General features: G+C 58.6%; 1 protein-coding gene across 1 annotated transcript; it reads right to left on the bottom strand.

The window, feature by feature from the left end:
• Positions 1–831: 831 nt before the first annotated feature.
• Positions 832–21,965, bottom strand: FAM234A (family with sequence similarity 234 member A). The gene is made up of 12 exons (XM_032845987.1): positions 21,858–21,965; positions 7,947–8,247; positions 5,241–5,357; positions 4,726–4,917; positions 3,765–3,895; positions 3,319–3,451; positions 2,969–3,101; positions 2,571–2,711; positions 2,198–2,273; positions 1,823–1,978; positions 1,311–1,413; positions 832–1,221 (listed from the first exon to the last, which is right to left on the bottom strand). The coding sequence occupies exons 2-12, from the start codon at positions 8,209–8,211 to the stop codon at positions 1,010–1,012; spliced, it is 1,659 nt and encodes a 552-aa protein (XP_032701878.1). The 5' UTR covers positions 8,212–8,247; positions 21,858–21,965; the 3' UTR covers positions 832–1,009.
• Positions 21,966–22,084: the final 119 nt, after the last annotated feature.

Genomic DNA, 22,084 nt, shown 5'->3' with positions numbered 1-22,084 from the left:
CAGAGGGATCCTTAAACCCGAGCTGCACTCAGAGGCCCTGCAGGAAGTCCTCGGGGCCCCGTTTCCGACTGGGCGGGTAGAGGGTCCCCCACCTCTTCCAGAAGCCTGGCCAACACCACCTCCCCTTTCCCCCTGCGGCGCAGGCACACGAGGCACACGCGTGCCCTTTCAGACAGTGCGAACCGTTTATTCTGGTTTCCTCCTGCGGTACCCGGGGTCGTCAGGGCACAGTGAGACACACAGAGCACCATAGCAAGGCACAAAGGTGAGTCCTGCATCAGGGGACACCGACTGCTGGGGTGTCCGAGCACCAGGAGAAGGCCAGGCACGGGACGGGGGTGTGGGGACCCCCGTGGGATAAGCAGCTCCAGTGTGTACGGACGGGGTGCACGCGGACCCCGAGTGCGCCCTCCGCCCAGTTCCTCAGGACAGCACACGCAGCCAACACGGGACGGAGATGCCCTGGGGGCACCCGTGAGCAGCAGGACAGCCTCGCAGTTGCACGGCAGCCCCCCTCCTCACGGGTATCAAAGGGGAACCCCAGGGCAAGCGTCCACTGCCCAGTACAGGGTCCCCCCTCCTTGCTCTGGGACAGGCCGGGAGCTCTAGCTGCTGCCCCGAGGCCACCCCAGGCCTGCCACCCTCGTAGGCCCTGGGGGATGTGCAGACAGGAATGAGCGAGGGGACTTCTCAGGACTGGGCTCTCTTCCCAAAGCCACAGTCCCTCCCGCTAGGTGTGGATGCGGTGAGGCTGGTGCCATAGGGCCCAGGGACACTGCGATGAGGACAGGTGGCCTTGAGTGTAACCCCAGTGGTTAGAGTGGACAGAGTGAGGACCTGTGGGGATGTGCTGCGCAGGAGAGGGGAGAGGCCTGGGCATCCGCTCACCCATACACGTCCCTGGGTAGGACGGGAACCCCGGGGTCAGGAGTAGGGGAATCAGTGCAACCAAGTGATAGACCCGACGTCCCATGCTGGCAGCCCCTCCACGTGTGTGGCCCGCAGGCCTCTAGGCCTCACTCCGGTACCGCAGGCGGGAGAACCGGTCCCGGACAGCCTGGTCACTGTCGGGCCCACCCTCAGCCAGCCGAACCACCCTGCTACTCGGGACCAGGTCCCGCACCTTGTGCTTGGCCACGGAGACCGTGCCAGGCGTGTCTGGGCTCGTGGGGCCCGTCAGCAGGACACAAGCAGCATGGCGGCTTGGCTCGAACAGGACGGCTGTGGGAGACGTGGGCGGTCAGGGCGCTGGGACCGGCCAGAGCGGCCGGACGGCCGTTGGAGCCCTAACCCCCAGGGGCCACACTCACCTTGGAAGGCCACGATGTGGGCAGAGACGTTGGCCAGCTCCAGCAGGACGCCAGGCAGGGTCGGGTGGAACATGTAGAGGCTGTGCCGGGTGTCTCCGGGCTCCTGGAGCAGGAATGCGTGGTGGGGCACATGGTGCACCGAGCTCGCCCCAGACCCTACACCCACGTGCCCAGGGCTGGGGCCAGGCTGTGCGTGCCCGCTCAGGACACCTGGCTGGCTGTGTCCACGGGATCCCAACTGTGCGTCCACCTTCTCCTCCTTTCCCCTACCCGGACCCTTCTCACGCACGTTCCATCTGGAATTCCGTACCTGCCCTCCCCCACTGACCCCCACTTCTTCCCAGATCCCCAGCCTCCCTTGTGGTCCAGGGTGCCTCATCTCACCCGCTGTCCTATGGCTTCTCTGATGTGTGCACCCCCAGTCACCCAGTTAGCTCTCAGGAGCCTCAAGGTAGGACCCATGGCTAGCCTCTGGTCTCTGGCCCCGTCATGGGCGTTTGCCCTGCCCGTACTGTCTGGTTGGTGCCTGCCAGTTCGTGGAGGCCCCAGAAGAAGAAAGCGGAGCGGTGGTCTGCGGTCAGCAGGCTGGCGGACTGCGGATCCCCGGGGAGGCTTGGAAGGGCCTGGTTCCACAGGACAGCCCCGGTGCTGAGGTCCAGGAACAGGATCTGGGGGTGGGGGTAGCACAGGGCACACAGGCGGGGCTTACAGGGGCTTCAGGCTCCAGCCAGGCCAGCCCTGAAGGAGCTGTGCCCTGAGGGCAAGCAGGCCGTCTGGCTGCGGCCCCTCTGGTGCTAGCCCGGCCTCCCAGCGCCGCCCCAGCCACGTTCAGACCGGGGTCCGTCAGCTATGAACCCTGGTGGGCTTCACAAGGGGGTGCGGCCAACCTGTCTGTGCACACTGGTTCCGTTCTCAACGACCACAGCCAAGGTGTCAGGTTTGTAGTGGCCAAGGATGGGTTTTCTGCAAGGAAAGGGCAGAAGAGCTCACACGGGCCCTCTGTGCAGAGATGCCCAGGAATGGGCACACCAGCCACCTGCTCCCTGGCTGCACCCAGACGGGGCCTGGACGGGAAGCTGGGGCTGGGGGGAGAGGTTTCAGCAGCCCCTCTTGGGCGGTGCAACACCAGGGAACAGGCAGGAAGCTTCTGGCCAACACACAGAGACCTCCCTTATCCGCACAGGCCTCATCCCAGGGCTGCCCAGGGACAGGCTGCAGGGCCAGCGTGTGAGCCTGGCCGGTCTCTGGAGGAGGACGCACCTGAAGACCTGGGCTGCGTGGAAGGTCCACCTGGGCGTCAGATCCTGCCCGTCGACCAGCACACAGGCCTCGGCGCCCACCAGGAGGAGGTCCTCACCGGCCTTCCCTGGAACATTCATCAGATAGCGGAGGGCTCCGGGGCTGAGGGGAGAGGACCGGAGGGATATCGTGGGGACGTGACCGCCTGCTGGGCCGAGCCGTCACCCTGTGTCCCTTGCTTCTCTGGTCTAGGGTACAAGATGCTGGCTGTGTGCAGACATGGTGGGATACCCGCTATTCAGTGGGCCCCCATGGGCTCTGTCCCAGCTTCTGTGGGGCTCCTCCCCACGTCTGAGCCTGGCAGCAGGCAGGGCCGCATCCCTTGGCCCCCTGCCCTGTGCAGTCCCGTCCGGACCGACCTGCGCCACACCGGCCCGGGGATGCTGGCGTTCAGCGCGCCCTCCCAGCGCGGGTCTCTCTTCAGTGGGCTCCGGCTCCCGGTGGCCGTCTCATGGAGACCCTTCACAGAGCAGCCGCAGAGGGAGCTTGCCGCTGGAAACACAGGGGACCCTGAGCCACTGCCGGCCAGGAGGAGGCCACCCACGGCTGCCGGAATACGACGCCCTCCCTGAGCCTTGGCCGCCAACACCCTCCGGCTCTATGGGCCTGGCGGTAGCGAACTTGTGTCCTCCCACGGTCCCTGCCTACCTCCCACTCCGCACTGGCTTCCACCAGACATACAGTCCCTGGAACGGCGGGTGCCACTTACCGCAAGGGAAAAGGATGTAGGGGGCACCGGCCCGGGTGACATGGACAAGAGAGCCTGTGGTCCCGCCCACACCGAGGCTGCCGCGGTGGCCAATCTGGCGTCCGGTGCTGCCTGAGTAGATGTAGCCGCCAACCTGTGACGCGGAGAGGGCGTCAAGACGGCCCAGTCTGAGGAAGAACGCCTGTGTGGACGCAGGTGTCCTCACGCCCTCCCAGCCTGTGGGGCCCCGCTCTCCGTGCTGCGGCCAAGGGCAGGCTCTGCTGTTCTTGGGGAGTTCCAGGAGCCGCCCCGGCGTGCTGGGCAGCAGAGGCCGGGAGCATGGCGTCCCGGGCACGTCCCCCGACCAAGGCTCAGACCCAAGCTGTGCCCAGGAAGTGAACGTGAAGGAGGGGCAGAGAAGTGGCCTCGTGGTGAGTGGCCATGGCGACCTGGGAGGGGAGCGGTACCTCCTTCTCCTCCTGGGTGAGAACCAGCAGGTCCGGGGCCCCGTCCGCGTCCACGTCGGGCAGCTGGAGTAAAGAGCTCAGGACGGACGTGTTCCTTCCAAAGCTGCTGGGGTGGCTCCACAGGGTCTCCCCTAAAACCAAGCATGGCGTCACCAGGTGCTGGCGCCGGATCCCACCGGTGTGGGCTGGCGACGGCTTGGTGCCCACCCTGACAGATGGGCGTGCCCGCTGGCAGGAGGCCAGAGCCCAGCGCAGGTGCCCAGCACTGGGCGTTGAACAGCGTTGTCACACGCCAGAGCGTGAGACCTGTGGCCTCTGGAACCACGAAGCTCCACCTTCCTGGTGTGTTTCTCCCATTCGGCTCTACAACATCTCAGGGCAACACAGACCCCCCAGCATGAGTGCAACACTGCCCGAGCCCCTCAGGACCCCTGACTTGCTGGAGTCACAGGGGGCCCTTAGGCCTCAGGGAGGCACTGGGTGGGTCCCGTGCACGGAAGGTGAAAAGGAAGGTGTGTGCTCATGGCTCACCCACGGAACAGCAGCCCGGACATAACAGCTTCTTTCTGACCCAGACATGACCTTGCCCACACCCCTTCTAATACGAATGCCTCTTCTTAAAATATTTCCAGCCTGTTCTTTATTCTCCTCTATAACCTTAAAAGCATGACTGGTAAGGGACATGCTGGTAATCTCCGCGCCTGGCGTCAAGGCACAGAATTCCTTAAGCCCCTGGTGTGGTCTGGGGGCTCCCCCGCCCCCACCCCCATCTCTGCGGGCAAGCACAACAGAGCTGGGTGGTGACAAGACGGGGTGGGGCGGGAGTGGGACTGCCAGGAGGTGGCACCCCTCCCTCCGATCCCTGGAACCTCTTCCCCACTGTGTCTGCCGGTCCCAAGAATATAGGCTGAACCCCCTCAGAGCGTCCTGGCGTGGGAGCTCCCCGGGGGGCTCTGCCTACCTGTGAACAAGTCCACGGCAACGAAGGAGCCGGGTCTGCCCACTAGGATGCAAGCAGAGGACATCCGGCCGCCCTGCAGCTGGGGGACGGAGCACTGCACAAGGGCTCCATCCTGGGCCGCGGGCCTCTCCCACAGCACGCTGCCGTTGGCCCCGGACACGGCGGCCACAAAGGTACAGGGGGAGTAAAAGCCTGGAGGGGAGAGACCCAGCTCTGTGGGCACGCCAGCCCCTCCCCATCCCCTCCCCATCCCCGCTCCCAGGTCCAGCCCGGACCACTGGCCCCATAGGGGAACCCTGGCTGGCCCCACGGCGTCGGGAGCTGTGGGGGGGCGGTGGGGGGGCCCGGGTGCTGGGACCATGGCCTGCCCCCATTTCTTTGTAGTCCTCCCGGGAAGGAGGGGCAATGTGCCCGTTTCCCGAAATTCCCCCAACCACATCCCCCAGAGACGGCAGAGGGAGAGAACCCCTCCACCCACAGCAAGTTCCTCCTTTCTCAGGTAAAAGCAAAATTACCTTCGTCGGTGCAGGACAAGTTGAAATTGTTGGAACCGTTGGTGTTTTTGTAAAGAAAGAGAACATCCTGGATCCTGTCCCTGTTGATGTCTTCTGTAGCCAGAAAGTCGTAAGTGACTGGAAGAGAAAACAGTGGAGTATTCTCGGGCCATGCCGGACCCGTCCACCGGGGCTCCCCGAGGGTGGGCGCCCGCAGCTCCCGCTTCCCCAGAACACGGCGGGCGGCAGGACCGACAAACACACGCTCTGCACACCTTCTCTTCAGGAAGGGCCCCCCCACCCGTCTGGGCGCTGGGAGTCTGCACACCCACGCTAAGGGTCGCTTCTCCCTTTCCTTCAAGGACTCAAGAGAAACTCCAAGTCTGACGATCAGGCACTAGAGGGTGAAGCTAGGCTTCCCCCATATACAAAAACCAACGAAGGGGCGCCTGGGGGGCTCGGTCGGTTAAGTCCGAGTCTGCTTGTCCCTACCCCCCTACTCCTCCTCTATCTCTAAAATTGACAGAATCTTTAAAAAGCAAAACAGGAATGAACTCACAGTGGATCAAAGACCTGAACTTAGGATCTTCTAGAAGCAAACAGAGACAAAAATCCTCATGACATTGGATTTAGTAAGGACTTCTTGGATGTGACACCAAAGAAAACACAGACCGGCTGGAGTCCCTCCAAATTTAAAGCCTTTGTGCACCAACGGACACTGTCCGGAGAGCAAAGAGCCGCCCCACAGAATGGGAGAGAACGTCTGCGAACCCTGCGTCCGACCGGGGACGACCCGGGGCAGAGAGGGCGGAACCGCTCCGCTGCAAAGACAGCCCGAGGCAAACAGGAGGACCCGCACAGGAGTTTCTCCTACGGAGACACATAAACAATCACGAAAAGACGCTCAACGCCACCATCCATTAGGGAAACGCAAGTCAAACTGGCAACGAGACACGACCTCGTACTCCTTTACCCACAGTAACTGGAAGAAGGGACTCGGGCCCCGACAGCCAGCTCACGGCATCATGCACGGGCGCCAAAAAGCAGAAACAAACCACGTGTCCACGGACAGAGAGATGCGGCTCCAGAGAGCAGTCCACGCACAACACGGCTGCTGCCCCGCAGAGAGGAAGGAGGTTCGGGCGCGTGCCAGGCGCGGAGGAACGCCGTCGAAACCGGCGGGACACACAGGGCAAGTCTTGCAGGGACCCGCTCGTGCGGAGCCCCTGGAATCGGCCAGCTCAGACGAGCGTGGACCAGAGGCTGGGGGGTCGGGAGGAGGGGGTTTACGACGGTTCAGAGACAGCGGTGACGGTCACACAGTGTTGCCCACGCACTGAGGCCCGTGAATTACGCTCTTTAATTCAATGTCCACGAAGTCCGTCTCACTAGGATTTAAACCGGAACTCAAACACCAGACTCGGGGCTTGCAGAATCATGGAGGGGAGAGCGCGGCAAGTCCTCTCCCTTGGAACAGAGACACGAGACGCCGCCGTCAGAAGCGGCCCGGCCAGGACTCCGGGAGCCGACCCCAGGCGCAGCACGGAGGAAGAAGACCAAGCCCCGGGTCGGGACAGGCAGCGTCCGGCGTCTTACGGTTCCTGCCGTTCTCGCCCCCACGGCAGGGCACTAGACCAGGGGCAGGGCAGAGGCCAGCGGCCTCCCCGCCCGAGGGGGAGGATGGGACTGGCAGCCAGATGTCCAGGCGACGGTGATCTCCCAGGCAAACAGGGAAGGCCGGCTCTGAAGCCAGATGCAGGCGGGGACACACGGAGCAGCAGACAACAGCCGGGGACTAGTGGGAAAGTGAGCGGAGAGATCCGGAAAATGAGACGGTGAGAGCTCTTGCTCCTATGTCCCCACACAACCCTGGCAGCCCGCGGCTGCATGAACCCCGGGGAGGAAGGCTGCTCAGCCCCAGAGAGAACCAGGGGACACGCTGTCCCCGACAGACCGGTCTCGGTGAGAGAAGCCGGACTCAAAGATCCACGTCACATCTTTCCCTTTCTGTGACGTGTCCACCAAAGGCAAGACTGGAGGCAGAAGGCAGCAGGTGGCCGAGACGATGGCGACCGCCTCCAATGGACTGGGCCGCTCCACAAATGAACTAAAAATCATCGAATCATACACCTAAAACAAGTGAGTATTTTGACATACCGAGTCAATAAAAGCTGCAAGCAATACACACAGAAACATCCATCATTCCTCTCTCAAAATGAAGCATCAAGTTCTGAACCAAAGTGACAGTAAGGCTGAAACAAGAAAGGCCCTTCACGGCACGACCCGTGCGCCAGCATGTGAAAGACCCATTTCAAGGCCGTGGGCGCTGGCGCTCCCACTCTAGGATGACAAGCGTCCAGACAGAGGCCGACTCGGTGGCTCTGCATGCCAATCTCAGGGGGAAAAACGGGTCTGCTCGTCCCCCTGCACCGGCACTCGAGGGGACCAGACGAGGCGGCCTGCGGTTCTCCCGGCTCGCCACTGACCTCCCTCTCCCCAGCCCTCCAGCGGCTCTGCTTTATTTTAAAACCCCCAAACAGAACCAAATGAGCCCCATCCCTTTATGGGCACAGCCCATCCTTCCTAAAATGCAAAGCAGGCCACTGTGCTCCGCTCTCCCCGAGACGCTGCCCCGCAGCTCCCCCACATCCCGAGACCGTGGACGCGCCATCGGCAGCCACGTGGGGCCGCGTCTCGGTCATGACCCCCCCAGACGCCTGGACACACCTGCTGCGTTGTAGTCGACCCTCCACACCCCCTGGGACGCCGGCCGGTCCGGACACGGGATGATGAAGGAGACCACGAACACGACAAAAAGGCAGACAAACAGGGAAAGGAAGAAGGCCACCGTGCGGCAGCGGGACAGGCGGGGCTGCCCAGGCGAGCCCTTCGAGCTCTCCTCCGCCTTCACCGGGTCTCCCACGTTCACCCGCAGTTTCTTGTCTTCATTCTTCAAGGGGTGGATTTCGGCCTCAAGGTCCTTGCTGTCCATCCTCACGTGCACATCCCAGAGCTGCACTCCCGGTCACTGTGTCAACAAAACAGGGACAGTCACACGGCGGCCGCCCTGACAGCCTTGCAGGGCTCTGCCGTTCCCGGGCTCCCTGCCTGGACGCGGCCACACCTGCGACCCTCAGCCCAGGAAGGAGACACTCAGTCAACGGACAGCGTCACGGACGCTGCCCAAGAAGGTCCCTCTGTGACTGGCCAGCTGCTTGTGGGGACACGGCAGGCTGGGGACATGCGTGCCCTTAACCCCCAGTACCTCCTGCCTGCTGACGGGGCCAGCCAAGGGAGCACAGGGCAGGGCCGGGCCGGCCGCGGCGGAGATAGAGGCACCATGAAACATTAACTAAGCACCCCCACCCACAGTCTGGACACGCCCAAGCCATCGCCTCACGGGGACCCCCCAGAGGATCATGGGCCCCTGCCACAGGTGAAGGTCGGCTCTGGCGTCCCTGCCCTGCCCCGTGCTCGTTGTGTGAAATGAGGCAGACCCCTGGCCTTGACCGTGCCCCCCATTTCCTGACTGGGAGAAGGAAATCAGGATCTACTCGACGGACCGCACGTGCACATCCACAGGAAGCACTTAGAGCAGCCCGTGGCCTGAGCACTCAAACGCCCGCAGACTGTCCCCCATGAGCTGAGACGCGCTGGCCGGCAGCGGAGGAGGTGGATGGCGGGGGGACGGGCCCTGTGTGAGCTCTGCCAGGAGCCCTGCCTCCTGCTGGCCAGACGCAGGGGAGGGATTTGGAGCCAACTGGAGGCACCACCTTGGAAAACGAGGCAGGGAAGGCTTCTGCAGATGGCCAGGCCACAGGACAGCAAGCGCCTGGGTCCCTCCCTGGCAGCCGAAGACCAATGCCCCTCCTTGGGTTCCTTATTACACGAGAAAGACAGGGCTGTCTGCCTCACGTAAGGCATGATACTGCTTATCCAGGTCCTTTTAAAACAGCCACGCCAGTGTCCTAACGAATGGAACTTGTGTTCCACTGCGAAAATGGCAGGGACTATGTGGGTCTGAGTGAGTCGTAACCCTTGTCCACCCGAAAAGAAGGTCCACAGCTCATGACTTGGGGAACGGGGACACGCCAGGGATCAGACAGTGGCGAGTACCTGAGGAAGAGGCCAGCGGCTCAGAGTGGCCCCCCTAAGGACGGGTTAAGGAAGACGCAAGGAGACAAGAGACTGCTTTTTCCCTATAAACTTTTCACTCCCTAACTTCAACTATTTTTCTCTAATGATTTAGTTAAAATGATTCATTTGAAGACCCGTGTGTAGCCTTCTGGGGTGCTCAGTCCGTTGAGTGCCCACCTCTTTTTTTTTTTTTTTAAGATTTTTTTTTTTTTTTAATTTGATAGAGATCACAAGTAGGCAGAGAGGCAGGCAGAGAGAGATGGGGAAGCAGGCCCCCCGCTGAGCAGAGAGCCCGATGTGGGGCTTGATCCCAGAATCCTGGGATCATGACCTGAGCCGAAGGCAGAGGCTTTAACCCACTGAGCCACCCAGGCGCCCCGAGCGCCCACCTCCTGATTTTGGCTCAAGGTCATGATCTCAGGGTCGTGGGATTGAGCACCGCGTCCAGGAAGTCAGAAAAGGCGTGCCCGTCCACGGTAAGGAGTTGGATGCTGAGATCAAACCGTGACTCATGACCAGGGACCTCATTAAACCCAAGCACCTGACGTGGGGTGGGGAGCTGGGGCAAGAGTGTCTGGACCAGCAGCTGGGGGAAGAGCCGTAGCGAAACCAGGGTCAGGCTCCACCAGCGGGCAGGCTGCTTGGTCGGCGACCCAGATACTACGTCCCCAAGGAGAGGGTGTCGGGCGCATTGAGAACACGTGCGTTCCTCTGGCAAAGGAGGGGAAACGGAGAGAGTCAGAATGCAAAGTTGCTCATATTAAAAGCTCTTTCTTGGGGTGCCAGGGTAGCTCACTCGCTCAGGCTGTGGGACCGAGACCCCTGGGCTCCTCGCTCAGCAGGGACTCTGCCCCCGCCTCACACATGCCCTCGCTCTTTCTCTCTCCAACGAATAAATAAGATCTTTCTTTTTTTTTTTTTAAGATTTTATTTATTTATTTGACAGAGAGATCACAAGCAGGCAGAGAGGCAGGCAGAGAGAGAGGAGGAAGTAGGCTCCCCGCTGAGCAGAGAGCCCGATGCGGGGCTCGATCCCAGGACCCTGAGATCATGACCTGAGCCGAAGGCAGAGGCTTAACCCACTGAGCCACCCAGGTGCCCCTAAGTGAACATTTTTATTTTAGTAGTCACATGTATATATTTTAAAGGTGTATTTATATGGGGGGGAAGTGGCATGCACACACACAGGGTGGGGGCCACTGTTTATCTTCCAATTACAGATACGGGGTTGGGTCCCCACATGGGGCTCCCTGCTCGGCGGGGAGCCTGCCTCTCCCTCTCCCTGTGCCTGCCGCTCCCCCGCTTGTGCTCCCCGACCGCTGCCCGGCCTCTCGGAGCCCTGGCAATCACAGATCGCCGTTTCTAACACTCTCATTTGAGAATGTCGCAAGCAGAATCACAGCGCAGGGACGTTGAAATTGGCTTTTTTCACTCAGCACGACACCCCGAGGTCCATCCACATTGTCTGTTAACAACTGTCACCAATTTTTTGCTATTTATAAAGTCACTGTGGGGGCGCCTGGCTGGCTCGGCTGCTGGAGTGCGCGCGCGTTCTTCATCTCGGGGTCATGCGTTCAAGCCCAAAGCTGGGGGCAGGGACTACTTACAACCAAAAGTCCTGAACGCAGCCAGTGCGAAAACGCGTGGCAGATTTTTGTACGGACACGGGTTTTCACTTCCCCGGGATACGTGCCCAGCACTGTGGCGGCTGAACGGTATGGCAATCACGTGTCTACTTCTTATTAAAGATTTTAAAGATTTTATTTGTTTACTTGTCAGGGACAGAGCGAGCACAAGCAGGGGGAGCAGCAGGCTCCCCGCCGAGCAGGGAGCCCGACACGGGGTTCATCCCAGGACCCTGGGATCAGGACGTGAACCAAAGGCAGACGCTTCACCAACGGAGCGTCCCGCAAGTCTAGTTTTTAAGGAACCTGTAGCTCTGTTGCTCGTCATGTACATATTAAGGGTTGCTGGGACCCCTTTACCGTCACAGTCCTCCCTCCGTCCCTGCTCCTCTGCCTGCTCCTGAGTCTGCGTGGACAGTCACATCATTCATCTTCTTTCGATTAAAGCTTGCATGGCTTATCTTTGTCCATCCTTTTACTCTCGACCCATCTGTATCATTAAATATGTATAAAGTATTATCCATATGTGTACACACAGATAGGTACTTTTTAAAAAAGATTTTATTTGACAGAGAGAGATCACAAGTAGGCAGAGGCAGGCAGAGAGAGAGGAAGGGAAGCAGGCTCCTCGCTGAGCAGAGAGCCCGACTCGGGGCCCGATCCCAGGACCCCGGGATCATGACCTGAGCCGAAGGCAGAGGCTTAACCCACTGAGCCACCCAGGTGGCCCCGTCTTTTTTCTTCCTGACATTCCAAGACCCCTTCTTGTCCCATTTCCTTTCTGTTTCCAGAACTTATTTCAGTCATTCTTTTAGAACAGGTCTGGGGCAACAAACTGATTTTCTGCCCCGTGATAACGTCTGTGTTTCTCCACTGTTCCTGCGGAACCCTAACACCGCCGCTGGGGTCCAGGGCTTGGCCAGGCTTCCGCCCCGCCTCCAGGCTCCCTGGTTTCCACTGGGACGTTCTTCCCTGTACCCAGTCAGGAGGTCAGTGTCTCTCCTGATGCCTTTACATGTTTGTCTTTGTCTTTAGTTCTCAGAAGCTTCCTTCTCTGCGGTTTGCTCCGGTTCCTGAACTTGTAAGTTTATGTCTTTTACCAAGTCAGGGGTATCGGCCGCCACTACTGTGGTTTCCTGGAGCAGCGGGAGCAGCCGTGTGAGCCCCAGCCCGGGTCGCAGGGACGCCGCGGTCAGACGCCGGCTTTGGCCAAACTCCAGCTGTGCGGTGTCCTCCGTTTCTTCCCTGGTGGCTCCAGTGTGTGCGTATTTAAACAGAAGACGTGAGGGGCATCTGGGGGTTCAGGGGTTGAGCAGCCAAGCTCTTGATTTTAGCTCAGGTCATGATCTCAGGGACCTGGCATTGAGCCCCGCGTCATGCTCTGTGAGGACCGTGGAGAGTGCTTGGGACGCTCTCTCTCTCTCCAAAATAAATAAATAAATAAATAAATAAAATCTTAAAGGAAAAAACAGACTCTCTCTTCCCCTTTTCCTGTGCCCCTCTCCCCGACCCCGCTTGCCCTCTCTCCCTCTCAAGTAAGTAAATAAATAAAAATAGAAGTGAGTTGATTAAAGTACTCAATGAAATGATTAAAAACTATTTAATTTGAAAATTTTATGTACTTATTTGTCAGAGAGAGAGAGCACATGCAACGGGGGAGCGGCAGAGGCAGACGCCCCACGCAGCGGGGCGCCCGATGCAGGGACTCAGACCCCCGGATCAGGCCCTGGGCCAAAGAGCCACCCCGGCGCCCCCGTGGAGTTTCACAGGTAATCTGCGGAGACGGTGCGCGAGTGAGGCCTGGAGGGGTTGTTCCCCACGGCCTGGGCCCAGAGAAGCGGGAACATCTCCCCTCTTGGCCGTCCCATCGAAGACCTGCTGTCCCAGAACCGTCCCCATCCCAAGTCTGCGCTGCCAAACCTCACCCCTTTCCCACACGGAGTCTTGCAAGCTTCCGAAGAGCAGCTGTGGAGAAGCCACATCAGCTGATTTTCTCCCCCTGCACTTACCATGCGGCTCCCGTGGTGGACAGCCCCGGAAAGCCTAACCCTAACACTTTCCCTGAGCGCAGTCAGCCTAGAACATCCCTCCCTTTCACAGCCCACAGCATATGCATCTGATTTACGAAGACTTTTCTGATTTTTCTAACCAAATGTGACCCAAAGCCAGTCAACATTTCTGGCTATTTGGGGGGTGGGGGTAGAGACAGCAGAGTTGAGGGACACTGATTTCCCCCTAATCTAAGTCACAAGAAGGGCACAGTGCAGGGGAGTGGCTGGGCCTGGAGGCTCGCCCCGAATCTGGAGCACCTTGTCCATGTTACCAACCTGGCCTGTCTGCCAAGTTCCTGCTTGCCCCAGAGATTAGGTAGAAAGGGATTTTGTAGGGAAGAGACTGGACAGTATCCAGACTGATGAGAACCACACCAGGGACATGGGTGGCCATCCAGGGACACGGGGTGGCCAAGACCACCGCAGAGACCACCCCCACAGGAGCAACCACCCTGGACAAGGCTCCTGGGCCCCTAGACCCTGCCTCACTCCCCACGGTCTCTTACAGTGGGCTCCTGCCAGGACAGGCTGGGCACCCCTCCAGCTGTGGGCTCCCCAACAACCCTGTATCCTCAGGAGGGGCTTTCCAGGTGCGGCCAGTCCCCTTCCCTCCCCCATACCTTCACCCCACGCTCCAGAGAAGTCTGGAGACGGCAGCAGACGCACAGCACAAGTCCTACAGAAAGAGAGCAGACGCTATCCCGAAGGAGAAGCTTCTTTCGAAGGTGGAGAAATACCATGAAAGTGTTAGCACCTGGGCTTCCTAGTCCTGCTGCTGGAGCTGCCTGGTTTCCTCAACACACTGGGGTCCAGGGTGAGCAACACCGAAGGCCACGGTCCACCTCCGGTGAAGTCTGGCCCCTCAGCGCTGTTTTTATATTGGGGTCAAGAATAAGCAATTCTGAGAAGTAACATACTAAGTTCTTCTTTGTAACATCTCTAAAAATTCAAAAGGCTTCGTACGGGACGGGTGGCGTAGGACGGGTCCGCGCAGAAGAGACCGGAGCAGCCATGGCGGCCTCCGGAAGAACCGGCCTCTCTGGGAGGCGGTCACGTGCAGAGTGACATGGGGACCCAGGCCCCGCGACCCTGCTGCCTGAGGACTAGAGGCTGAACCCGAATGCCGACTTCTGGCTCTGGCCCCATCCCTGCAGGAGCGAACTGTCCCTGAGTGCTTCTGTATGAACCACTGGCTCCCTTCAATTACTCTTCATTTCTTTCTTATTAATTTTTTAATCATTAACAGAATTGACTTTGTCCCGGTGAAAGTAACCATCGCCTCCCTGGGAAGGGACAGCAAGGCACCTCCGGCAGCTCTAGAACAGGAGCTGAGGGGGTCAGGGGTGGGCGGGGTGGGTGCAGGACGTGGGGGAGGGGCGGCAGTAAGGGATGGGGGAGGGCAGGGAGGAAGGGCGTGGGGATCCTGCGGGTCAGCTGTGCATCTGATCGCATCTGCTCGCGCTGCTGACAGCGGATCCTCCCGAGATAAAATCTCATCCAGGGAGACCCACGTACAAATGAGCGCAGGTAGGAACCGGTGAGACGGGAGGGTGGGCTGTCCGTGCCAAGGTCGACTTCCTGCTTCTGATAAAGTGTACGGTTACGTAAGACATCTGAGCGGTGCGAGGACAATCCGCACAATTTCTGTAACATCTTGAGAGTCTATAATTAGTTCAAAATAAACAGCAGAAAACAGAAAAGATAAAAGGAAAACCTCTGGCGAGAGGGTGTGGCTCGGAGCACGGTGCGAGCTGGGAGGAAGAACCAGCTTCCCCCCAGGCGGCCCTGCGGGAAGCTTCCGCTCCTGTGGTGTGAAGCTCTTTTGTTCCGAAGGCAGGAACTCTGTGTGCTTTGTTTTGCCCGTTTTTTTGGCAGAATATCAACAACAATGGAGCTCTGTGGTCACTTGAAGTCATTTTGCAAGAACAGCCAAACCCGGGGGCTACAATTCTCTATTCCAAAATAACGACCAGCTTTCCGAAAACCAGACCTAGCAATCATTTCCCTTCCCACCATGGAAAAGAAAGATGACAGTTCTTCCGGCATAGCCGGCTTTTAATGATACCGCGGCACCCGGCAGAGATCACTCAGGGTCACGATGTCCAAGGACACCGCCATAGGGGCGCCTGGGTGGCTCCCTTGTTTTGCGTCTGCCTTGGGCTGGGGTCATGATCCCTGGTCCTGGGATCAAGCCCCAAGTTGGGCTCCCTGCTCAGCGGGGAGCCCGCTTCTCCCTCTGCCCTTCCCCCCTGCTTGTGCTCTATCTCTCAAATGAACAAAATCTTTTTTTTTTTTTTAAAGATTTTATTTACTTATTTGACAGACAGAGATCACAAGTAGGCAGAGAGGCAGGCAGAGAGAGGAGGAAGCAGGCTCCCCGCAGAGCAGAGAGCCCGACGCGGGGCTCGATCCCAGGACCCTGACACCATGACCTGAGCCGAAGGCAGAGGCTTTAACCCACTGAACCATCCAGGCGGCCCTCAAATGAACAAAATCTTAAAACACAAACAAAAACAGAACCCCGAACAAGCTAAGTTTCCTCAGTCCTATTGTTAACCTAACAGGACTCCTGAGCAGGCACCCAGAGTCAGTACTTGTGACTCTCCCACGACTTACTTGGGTTTCTCAGGGCTCTTTCTGGGGCCAAACGAGAAAACCTTCCACAGAACGGTCACCAAGAAGGTCTTTCCAGATGAAGCCCACCCCTGGCTTTTCCAGCTTCGCCTACTGCCTGCGAACACTTCTCACCTGACGCGAAACCGCAGGGTGAGCAAAGTGATCCTCTGCTTGGCGGGGCTGTGTGTCTGGGAATGGGAAATGAAATTATCCTGGGCCGGAAGCGGAGGGTGGGGGTGTGTTCCGGACTCACCAGGGCCGTCCTCAGGAGCAGGGTCGGGGTAGGACTCTCTGAGCACGGGAGGCGGTGCTGGGTGGAGGTCTGCGCCCAGGACAGCGCGGAACTGTCCCCCCAGGGGCAGACCTCACCCTCCTGGCGAGGATTCCCGGGCACCATGGGGCAACTGGCTCACGACCCAGTAAGGCCATTGGTACCACGTGCCGACCCGGCCCACGGAGAGGCTGAGAACGCAGCATCCAAGATTCCTCCCCGAAGTAAACCTGAAGGTCTGTGAGTGGTTGGCTGATTTTCCCCTTTGGTTTCACATTCTAACTTTCCCCATAAAAAGGGAATGAGAGGAACGTGAAAGGTATTTTGCCTCTAAGAGGACCACGAAACATCTGAAACCCTAGCCCGGACATCGGGTGTGCTTAGGCATTAGCCGTCCTCTGCCAGCACAGGAAAGACCCAGAGGGCGGGTCACGTACCCCCACGTACCAGAGGCTTCTCCAAGCCCCACCCCGGCGCACGAGGCTCGCCCGTGGGTCCGGGCACGAACCGTGAGAAGCGGGAGAGGAGTCCTAGAGGACTGGTGACACTCGTTAACACCAGTCAGTACCTCTGATAGGAAAACAGTCGGATTCCCGTGCGTGGCAGTAAATGAGCACCTTCCCGCCACCGGGATGGAAGGAAGAGCCTTCCGCTGAACATCAAAGCTGTTACGCCGTAAGAGGTGAAAAGGCCTTGAGGTAGAGACTTGCGTGCAACCCCTTTCCGGTCAGTTCCCACAGCTGGGGTCGCCAGGACAGAAACAGACCTGGGGTCACAGGATGCTGAGACAGTCACTGACTGGGATTTTCTCCCACCAATTCCGAGTCATCAGTGGTAAAACGAAACGTCCGCTTTTTAACTTAATGTCAAAAAGCAAAGAAACGGAGAGAAATGTGGCGGAGGAGAAAGAAAATGCATGAAAAGATGGGACCCACAGGATGTCTGGAGAGACAGCAGCCCGGGGCCGGCGGCCGTGATTCCCAGGCAAGCTGGCGCCCAGCTGCCGTGGGTGGGCCCGCTCAAGGCCGCACCGGCCCCCGCGTGGGAGGGAGGAAACGCCAGTCCCGGGGAAGGATCAAATGGAACACGCTGAGGCAGGTCGTCCACATTTCAAGGGGGCAAGAATGCTACAGCGTCCGTGGAAGATGCGTCGCCTGTCTCTCCGAGGCTCTTTCTCCAAGAGCGCTTTGCTGGGTCAGAGACCACAGAAGATGTAAATTAGAAAAGTGTCATCCTGATTGTTAAAGGACCAAGAAAGTACAAAAGTTCTGGCGAGGGCAGAAAGAAAACTGGCAGGACCCGTAACTGGCGATTCTACCTCCATTATGGAAGCAGGGGGTCTAATTTTTTAAACTAAAACTCGACCTTTTTTTTTTTAAGAAAAGATCACTGCGGGGTACTTTGATAGGAAATCCCCTCCTAACTTTTAAAATTTGATTTTACAGCATCCTTTTCAGGGAACTTTCAGACTGAGCGCCACTGTCCTCGCTCCTTGGGGGCCACATCCGCACAGACTTTAGGGACTGTGGCCGCCAGCCGGCTGAGAGGTGTGCCCACGGTTTAAGACCGTCTGTCACACGAGCAGCCCTGTGTCGCGGCCGGGAGCGGCCGAGTCTTCCCACGGCAGTTCGACTCGAGGCATTTCAGAGGCCGCGGAAGGTGCCAGCAGGCAGCCCTGGACTTCTGGCCAAGCAGAGCAGAAGCCAGACAACCACGGCTACAGTGTTCTGTTGTTTACAGATGAAAACTGTTTCCTCTCCTCCCCAAGAAAATCCTCTGAAGACAAAGAACAGGCCCTTCGCCGTCTGTCACGGGAGAACAAATCTGAAGGTCACGGCTCCCGGACGAAGGCCATGCGGTCAGCGCGCACAGACCTCGGCACCCAGGCTGCTGCCTTCACCAAAATGCAAAGGGGAGCCTGACGGAGGGTGGTCCGCCACCCCCAGGGCTACCACCTGTGCACATCGGACGGTAACTACTACACAGAACCACCCTGCCGTTCGTCTGGAAAACAGCACAGAGCAGCCTCTTCCGGGAATTCTAAGGCAGATTTTATTTCCTCCGGCCGCTATGCCAGTGCCGATGAGAAGCGTTGCTTCTTGTCCCTCCGTTAAGGGAAGGGTGTGGAGGTGGGGCAGCAAGAGCCCTTGAAGAGATGAAGTGCGACCCGAGTCCCTCACGTCTGACGGCATCTGCAAGACCTGCAGGACTTCACTTCACTCACTGGTCACCATGACTTGTTTTTTTACAACCTCCTGTATCCTCAAGAGGACGGCAACCCTCTTGGGTCTCCTCCCTCCTCGGGAGCTCACCTTCCTTGCTGCCCACCCAAACAACAGAAAAGTAAAAAGTATTTGCAGGAGCAGAGGCCCGCAGCCCCATGTGCCCATCGGCAGGCTCGACGATCACCTGACCCAGGGCTGACCGCGCGCTGTGCCCCACACCCCACCTCTGAGCTTACAAAACTGTCCGCTGGAGAGGCCCGTGGCTCTGCTGGTGTCCTTCGGGAAGCAGCACTCCTCTTCTCTTCCTCCTCCTCCTTTTTTTGGACATCATATCCGAACAAGCTAAGCTCCATTAAAAATTTTATAGGGTGGGGCCAAAATTCATTAAGTGTATAAAGACCAGTTTTGAGCGAGATTAGAGTATGTTCTGAAACATCCAACAAATGCTGCGGGTTCGAACGTGTGTCCCTCTGCAGGTCAGCCCCCCTGCTTTAGGTGACGATCCTACAACTTCTCACCTGGGCTTGTGCAGCCCTTTCCAACTGTCTTTCCTGGATGCTGCAAGAGACCGCTTTCTCAAGCATCTCCTGAAAATGTCCTTCCCCTGCTTACACCCCTGAATGATTCCTCAGGACTTTAGAACAAAAGCTCAAGACACCTCCAGTCCAAATCCTACGTCCCGAATCTGTTCCCCAGTCACACTGCTGATCTGTGCACACTGTTGGTCGGTCCTTCCTCCTCCAGTAACCCCAAGTGCTTTCAGAACCCGCTCTACCTGACCTCGCCATCACGCCACTCAGTCCTCACTGAGCCACTGCTGAGACCGACCCATAGACTGTGAAGGGCCCGAGGGTCTACACTTGTTTTTTTTTTTTTTTTTTTTTTTTATAAATAATCTTTTTTTTTTTAAAGATTTTATTTATTTATTTGACAGAGAGAGATCACAAGTAGACAGAGAGGCAGGCAGAGAGAGAGAGAAGCAGGCTCCCTGCTGAGCAGAGAGCCCGATACGGGACTCGATCCCAGGACCCTGAGATCATGACCCGAGCCGAAGGCAGCGGCTTAACCCACTGAGCCACCCAGGCGCCCTCTACACTTGTTTTTATTGCCTTTGTTTTTCTGTAAAATAAACACATTCACAGGTCTGAGTAAATGTCCACATCTTGCTCTGCTCATGTTTTCTTAGAAGAGTAATTGTTAATGGATTTATTAACCGTTGCTTTGAAATCTACAGCTTGCAAAGGCAGCTGACTTTTAAAACCTGATATTAAATAATGGTATAAATCACTTGTAGGGGTCACTGTGACTTCCTGACATCCATTCTCTCCAGGAACAGCACCTTAACTTCCCTCGGGGTAGTGCACTTTCCTGCGTGCCCAATGTAGTTCTGGTGGGACTGACTCATCCCCACTTAGGGGAAGGCTCCCTACCCTGGTCTAGCTAACTGATTAGACCCCAGATGTGTATTTTTTTTTTTTTACTTATTTTTTTTTTTTTAAAGATTTTATTTATTTATTTGACAGAGTGAGAGATCACAAGTAGAGAGGCAGACAGAGAGAGAGAGAGAGGGAAGCAGGCTCCCCGCTGAGCAAAGAGCCCCCATGTGGGACTCGATCCCAAGACCCTGGGATCATGACCCGAGCCGAAGGCAGCAGCCTAACCCACTGAGCCACCCAGGTGCCCCCCAGATGTGTATTAGGCCCAGAATTCACCTGGAATGGCAGGGACTAGGCTACCCTTCTCCCGCAGGAGTGGTTTAAAACATCTCTGATTTGCCAATAATGCTGACAAACAGAATTCTGTAGAAGTCACAGAATCAGAATCCTAAGCCAGGTCACAAAAAGCACTGTGGCTTCCAGTCTCCTCCCCCTCATCTCTGATCCCTCACTCGGAGGAAGACCACCACCACGTGAAGGCCGCACGGAGAGGCCTACCAGGCAAGGAAATGAGGCCTCCTGCCATCGGTCTGCAGGAACTGAGGCCTCCAGTCTCTGGTCCCCTGAGTGTGCCATCTGGAACCAGACCAAACAGTCCCGGTCCAGACCTCAGATGACCACAGCCCCAGCCAAACTTTTGATTGGAACCGGGTCAGTTTCTGAACCACAGTCACCTCACCAAGCTATCCCTGAACTCCAGACAGGCAGCAATGGAGATGATAAATGTTGGATGTTTGGGGCACCTGATGGCTCAGTTAGTTAAGTGCCTGATGCTTGATTGTGGCTCAGGTCATGACCTCCGGGGTGTGAGATCAAGCCCTGCGTTGGGCTCCATGCTGGGTGGACAGCCTGCTTGGGACTCTCTCTCACTCTTCCTTTGCCCCTTCCCACCTCTAAGAAACAAATAAGTAATAAATGCAGGATGTTTCAATCCATTGGTTCCCCCACCCCCACCCCGGGGATCATGACCTGTGCCAAAGGCAAACGTTAAACTGCACTGAGCCACCCAGGTGCTCTAACATGAATTTTGGTGTTGAGTTTTACGTAGCAGCAGATAACTAAATAGGTAGCCGGACGGAGGTAGGAACCCAAGGTAAAGGGCCAACCCAGAAGCAGGGCAAGAGGAGGTATGTGAAGGATGGGGGCCCAACAAGCCCTCCTCCCTACCAAGTCCTGAGGACTTCATTTAAGGCACCGGTCCCTCATATTTTTGGTCCCATGAACTTTCCCGTATGAAAGCCAGCAGAACCCCCCAGAGGCTGAGTTACTTTTTAATGGCTTCTCAACACTTGAAGCCAAAAGCACTCCAATCCTGAAACCAGGTCCAGAAAACTGGTAAAATGCACGAATAAATGTCCACGTGATAACTCAACCACTTCCGTCTCACCGTTCCCTGCCCTGTGCTCAGTCTTCAGCATACTCTGTCTACATACACACATTTACAGATTTTGTGTATTTGTCAGAGAGGGAGCGCAAGCAGGGGGAGGTGGAGAGGGAGAAGCAGGCTCCCGACTGAACACGGGCCCAACGCGCGGCTGGATCCCAGCACCCTGAGACCATGACCTGAGCCGAAGGCAGCCGTGTCACAGACCGGGCCGCCCAGGCGCCCCGCAGCCTCGGGGTTTCGCTTATTCTCTGCACCTCCCACTGGAATGGGGCTCCCCGAAGACAGGGATCCTGACCCGCGGGGCGCTGCTTCCAGCTCCTAGAGACGGGCCTGGCCCCCAGCGGTGTCGGGGCTCGCTGAGTCGGCCGAGCTGGTCCAGCTGCTCCGGAGAACCGCGGCGAAGGAGGGAGAGCCTGCAGCACGGGGCTGGCGGCGGCGGAGACCTCGCCGGCCGGTACCCGGGGAGGGAGGACTGGCCACCGAGCTCCCGGGCGGACATCCCTGGGCGTCTACGGAACTGGGTTAGGAGCTGCGGTTAACTAGCTGCAAACAAGGAGTCGCCTACTCGGTAGCTCCTCGGTCCGCTAAAGGTCAGACTCTCCGTCGGGTCATTGCCGGTCAGTTCCCAGGGGCCCGGGGCTCCCGGGCAGCCGCCTCTCCGCGCCCGTCCCAGCTCCGTCGCGCCCCCGTCGGCGGTCCATGCCGCGGGCGGGCAGGCGTCGGCCGGCCTCTGCGTGCTCCGCCGGCTCAGCGCCCCGAAGGCAGCGCGGGGGCAGGACTCGAGCCCGGAACGCCTTCCCACGCACACCCGTGTGGGCACCACCCCGCGCCGCAGCGCGCTCGGGGGACCAGGGCAGCCGCTCCGGGCGCGGACGGCGGGGCCGGCTTACCTGCTGCGCGGCAAGCGCGGGCGGGAAGCTCCCACCGGGCACGTCCGTCGGTGCGCACTGGGGCCGGAGCCGACCCGCGGGGGCTGGAGGGCCGGCGCGGCGGGCGACCGCGGGGCGCGGTTTCGCGGCGCGGCCGTGTCCCCGCGGCCCGACCGCCCACGCGCAGAGGAGCGGTCGCGAGCGGAGAGGTGGGGCCCCGCGCGAGCCCCGCCGCGAGCGCGCGCGAG

This window comes from Lontra canadensis, unplaced genomic scaffold (assembly GCF_010015895.1).
Source record: "Lontra canadensis isolate GAN:19392208 unplaced genomic scaffold, GSC_riverotter_1.0 scaffold171, whole genome shotgun sequence".
Classification (NCBI taxonomy): Eukaryota; Metazoa; Chordata; class Mammalia; order Carnivora; family Mustelidae; genus Lontra; species Lontra canadensis.
This window is presented reverse-complemented; position numbering and strand designations above follow the sequence as displayed.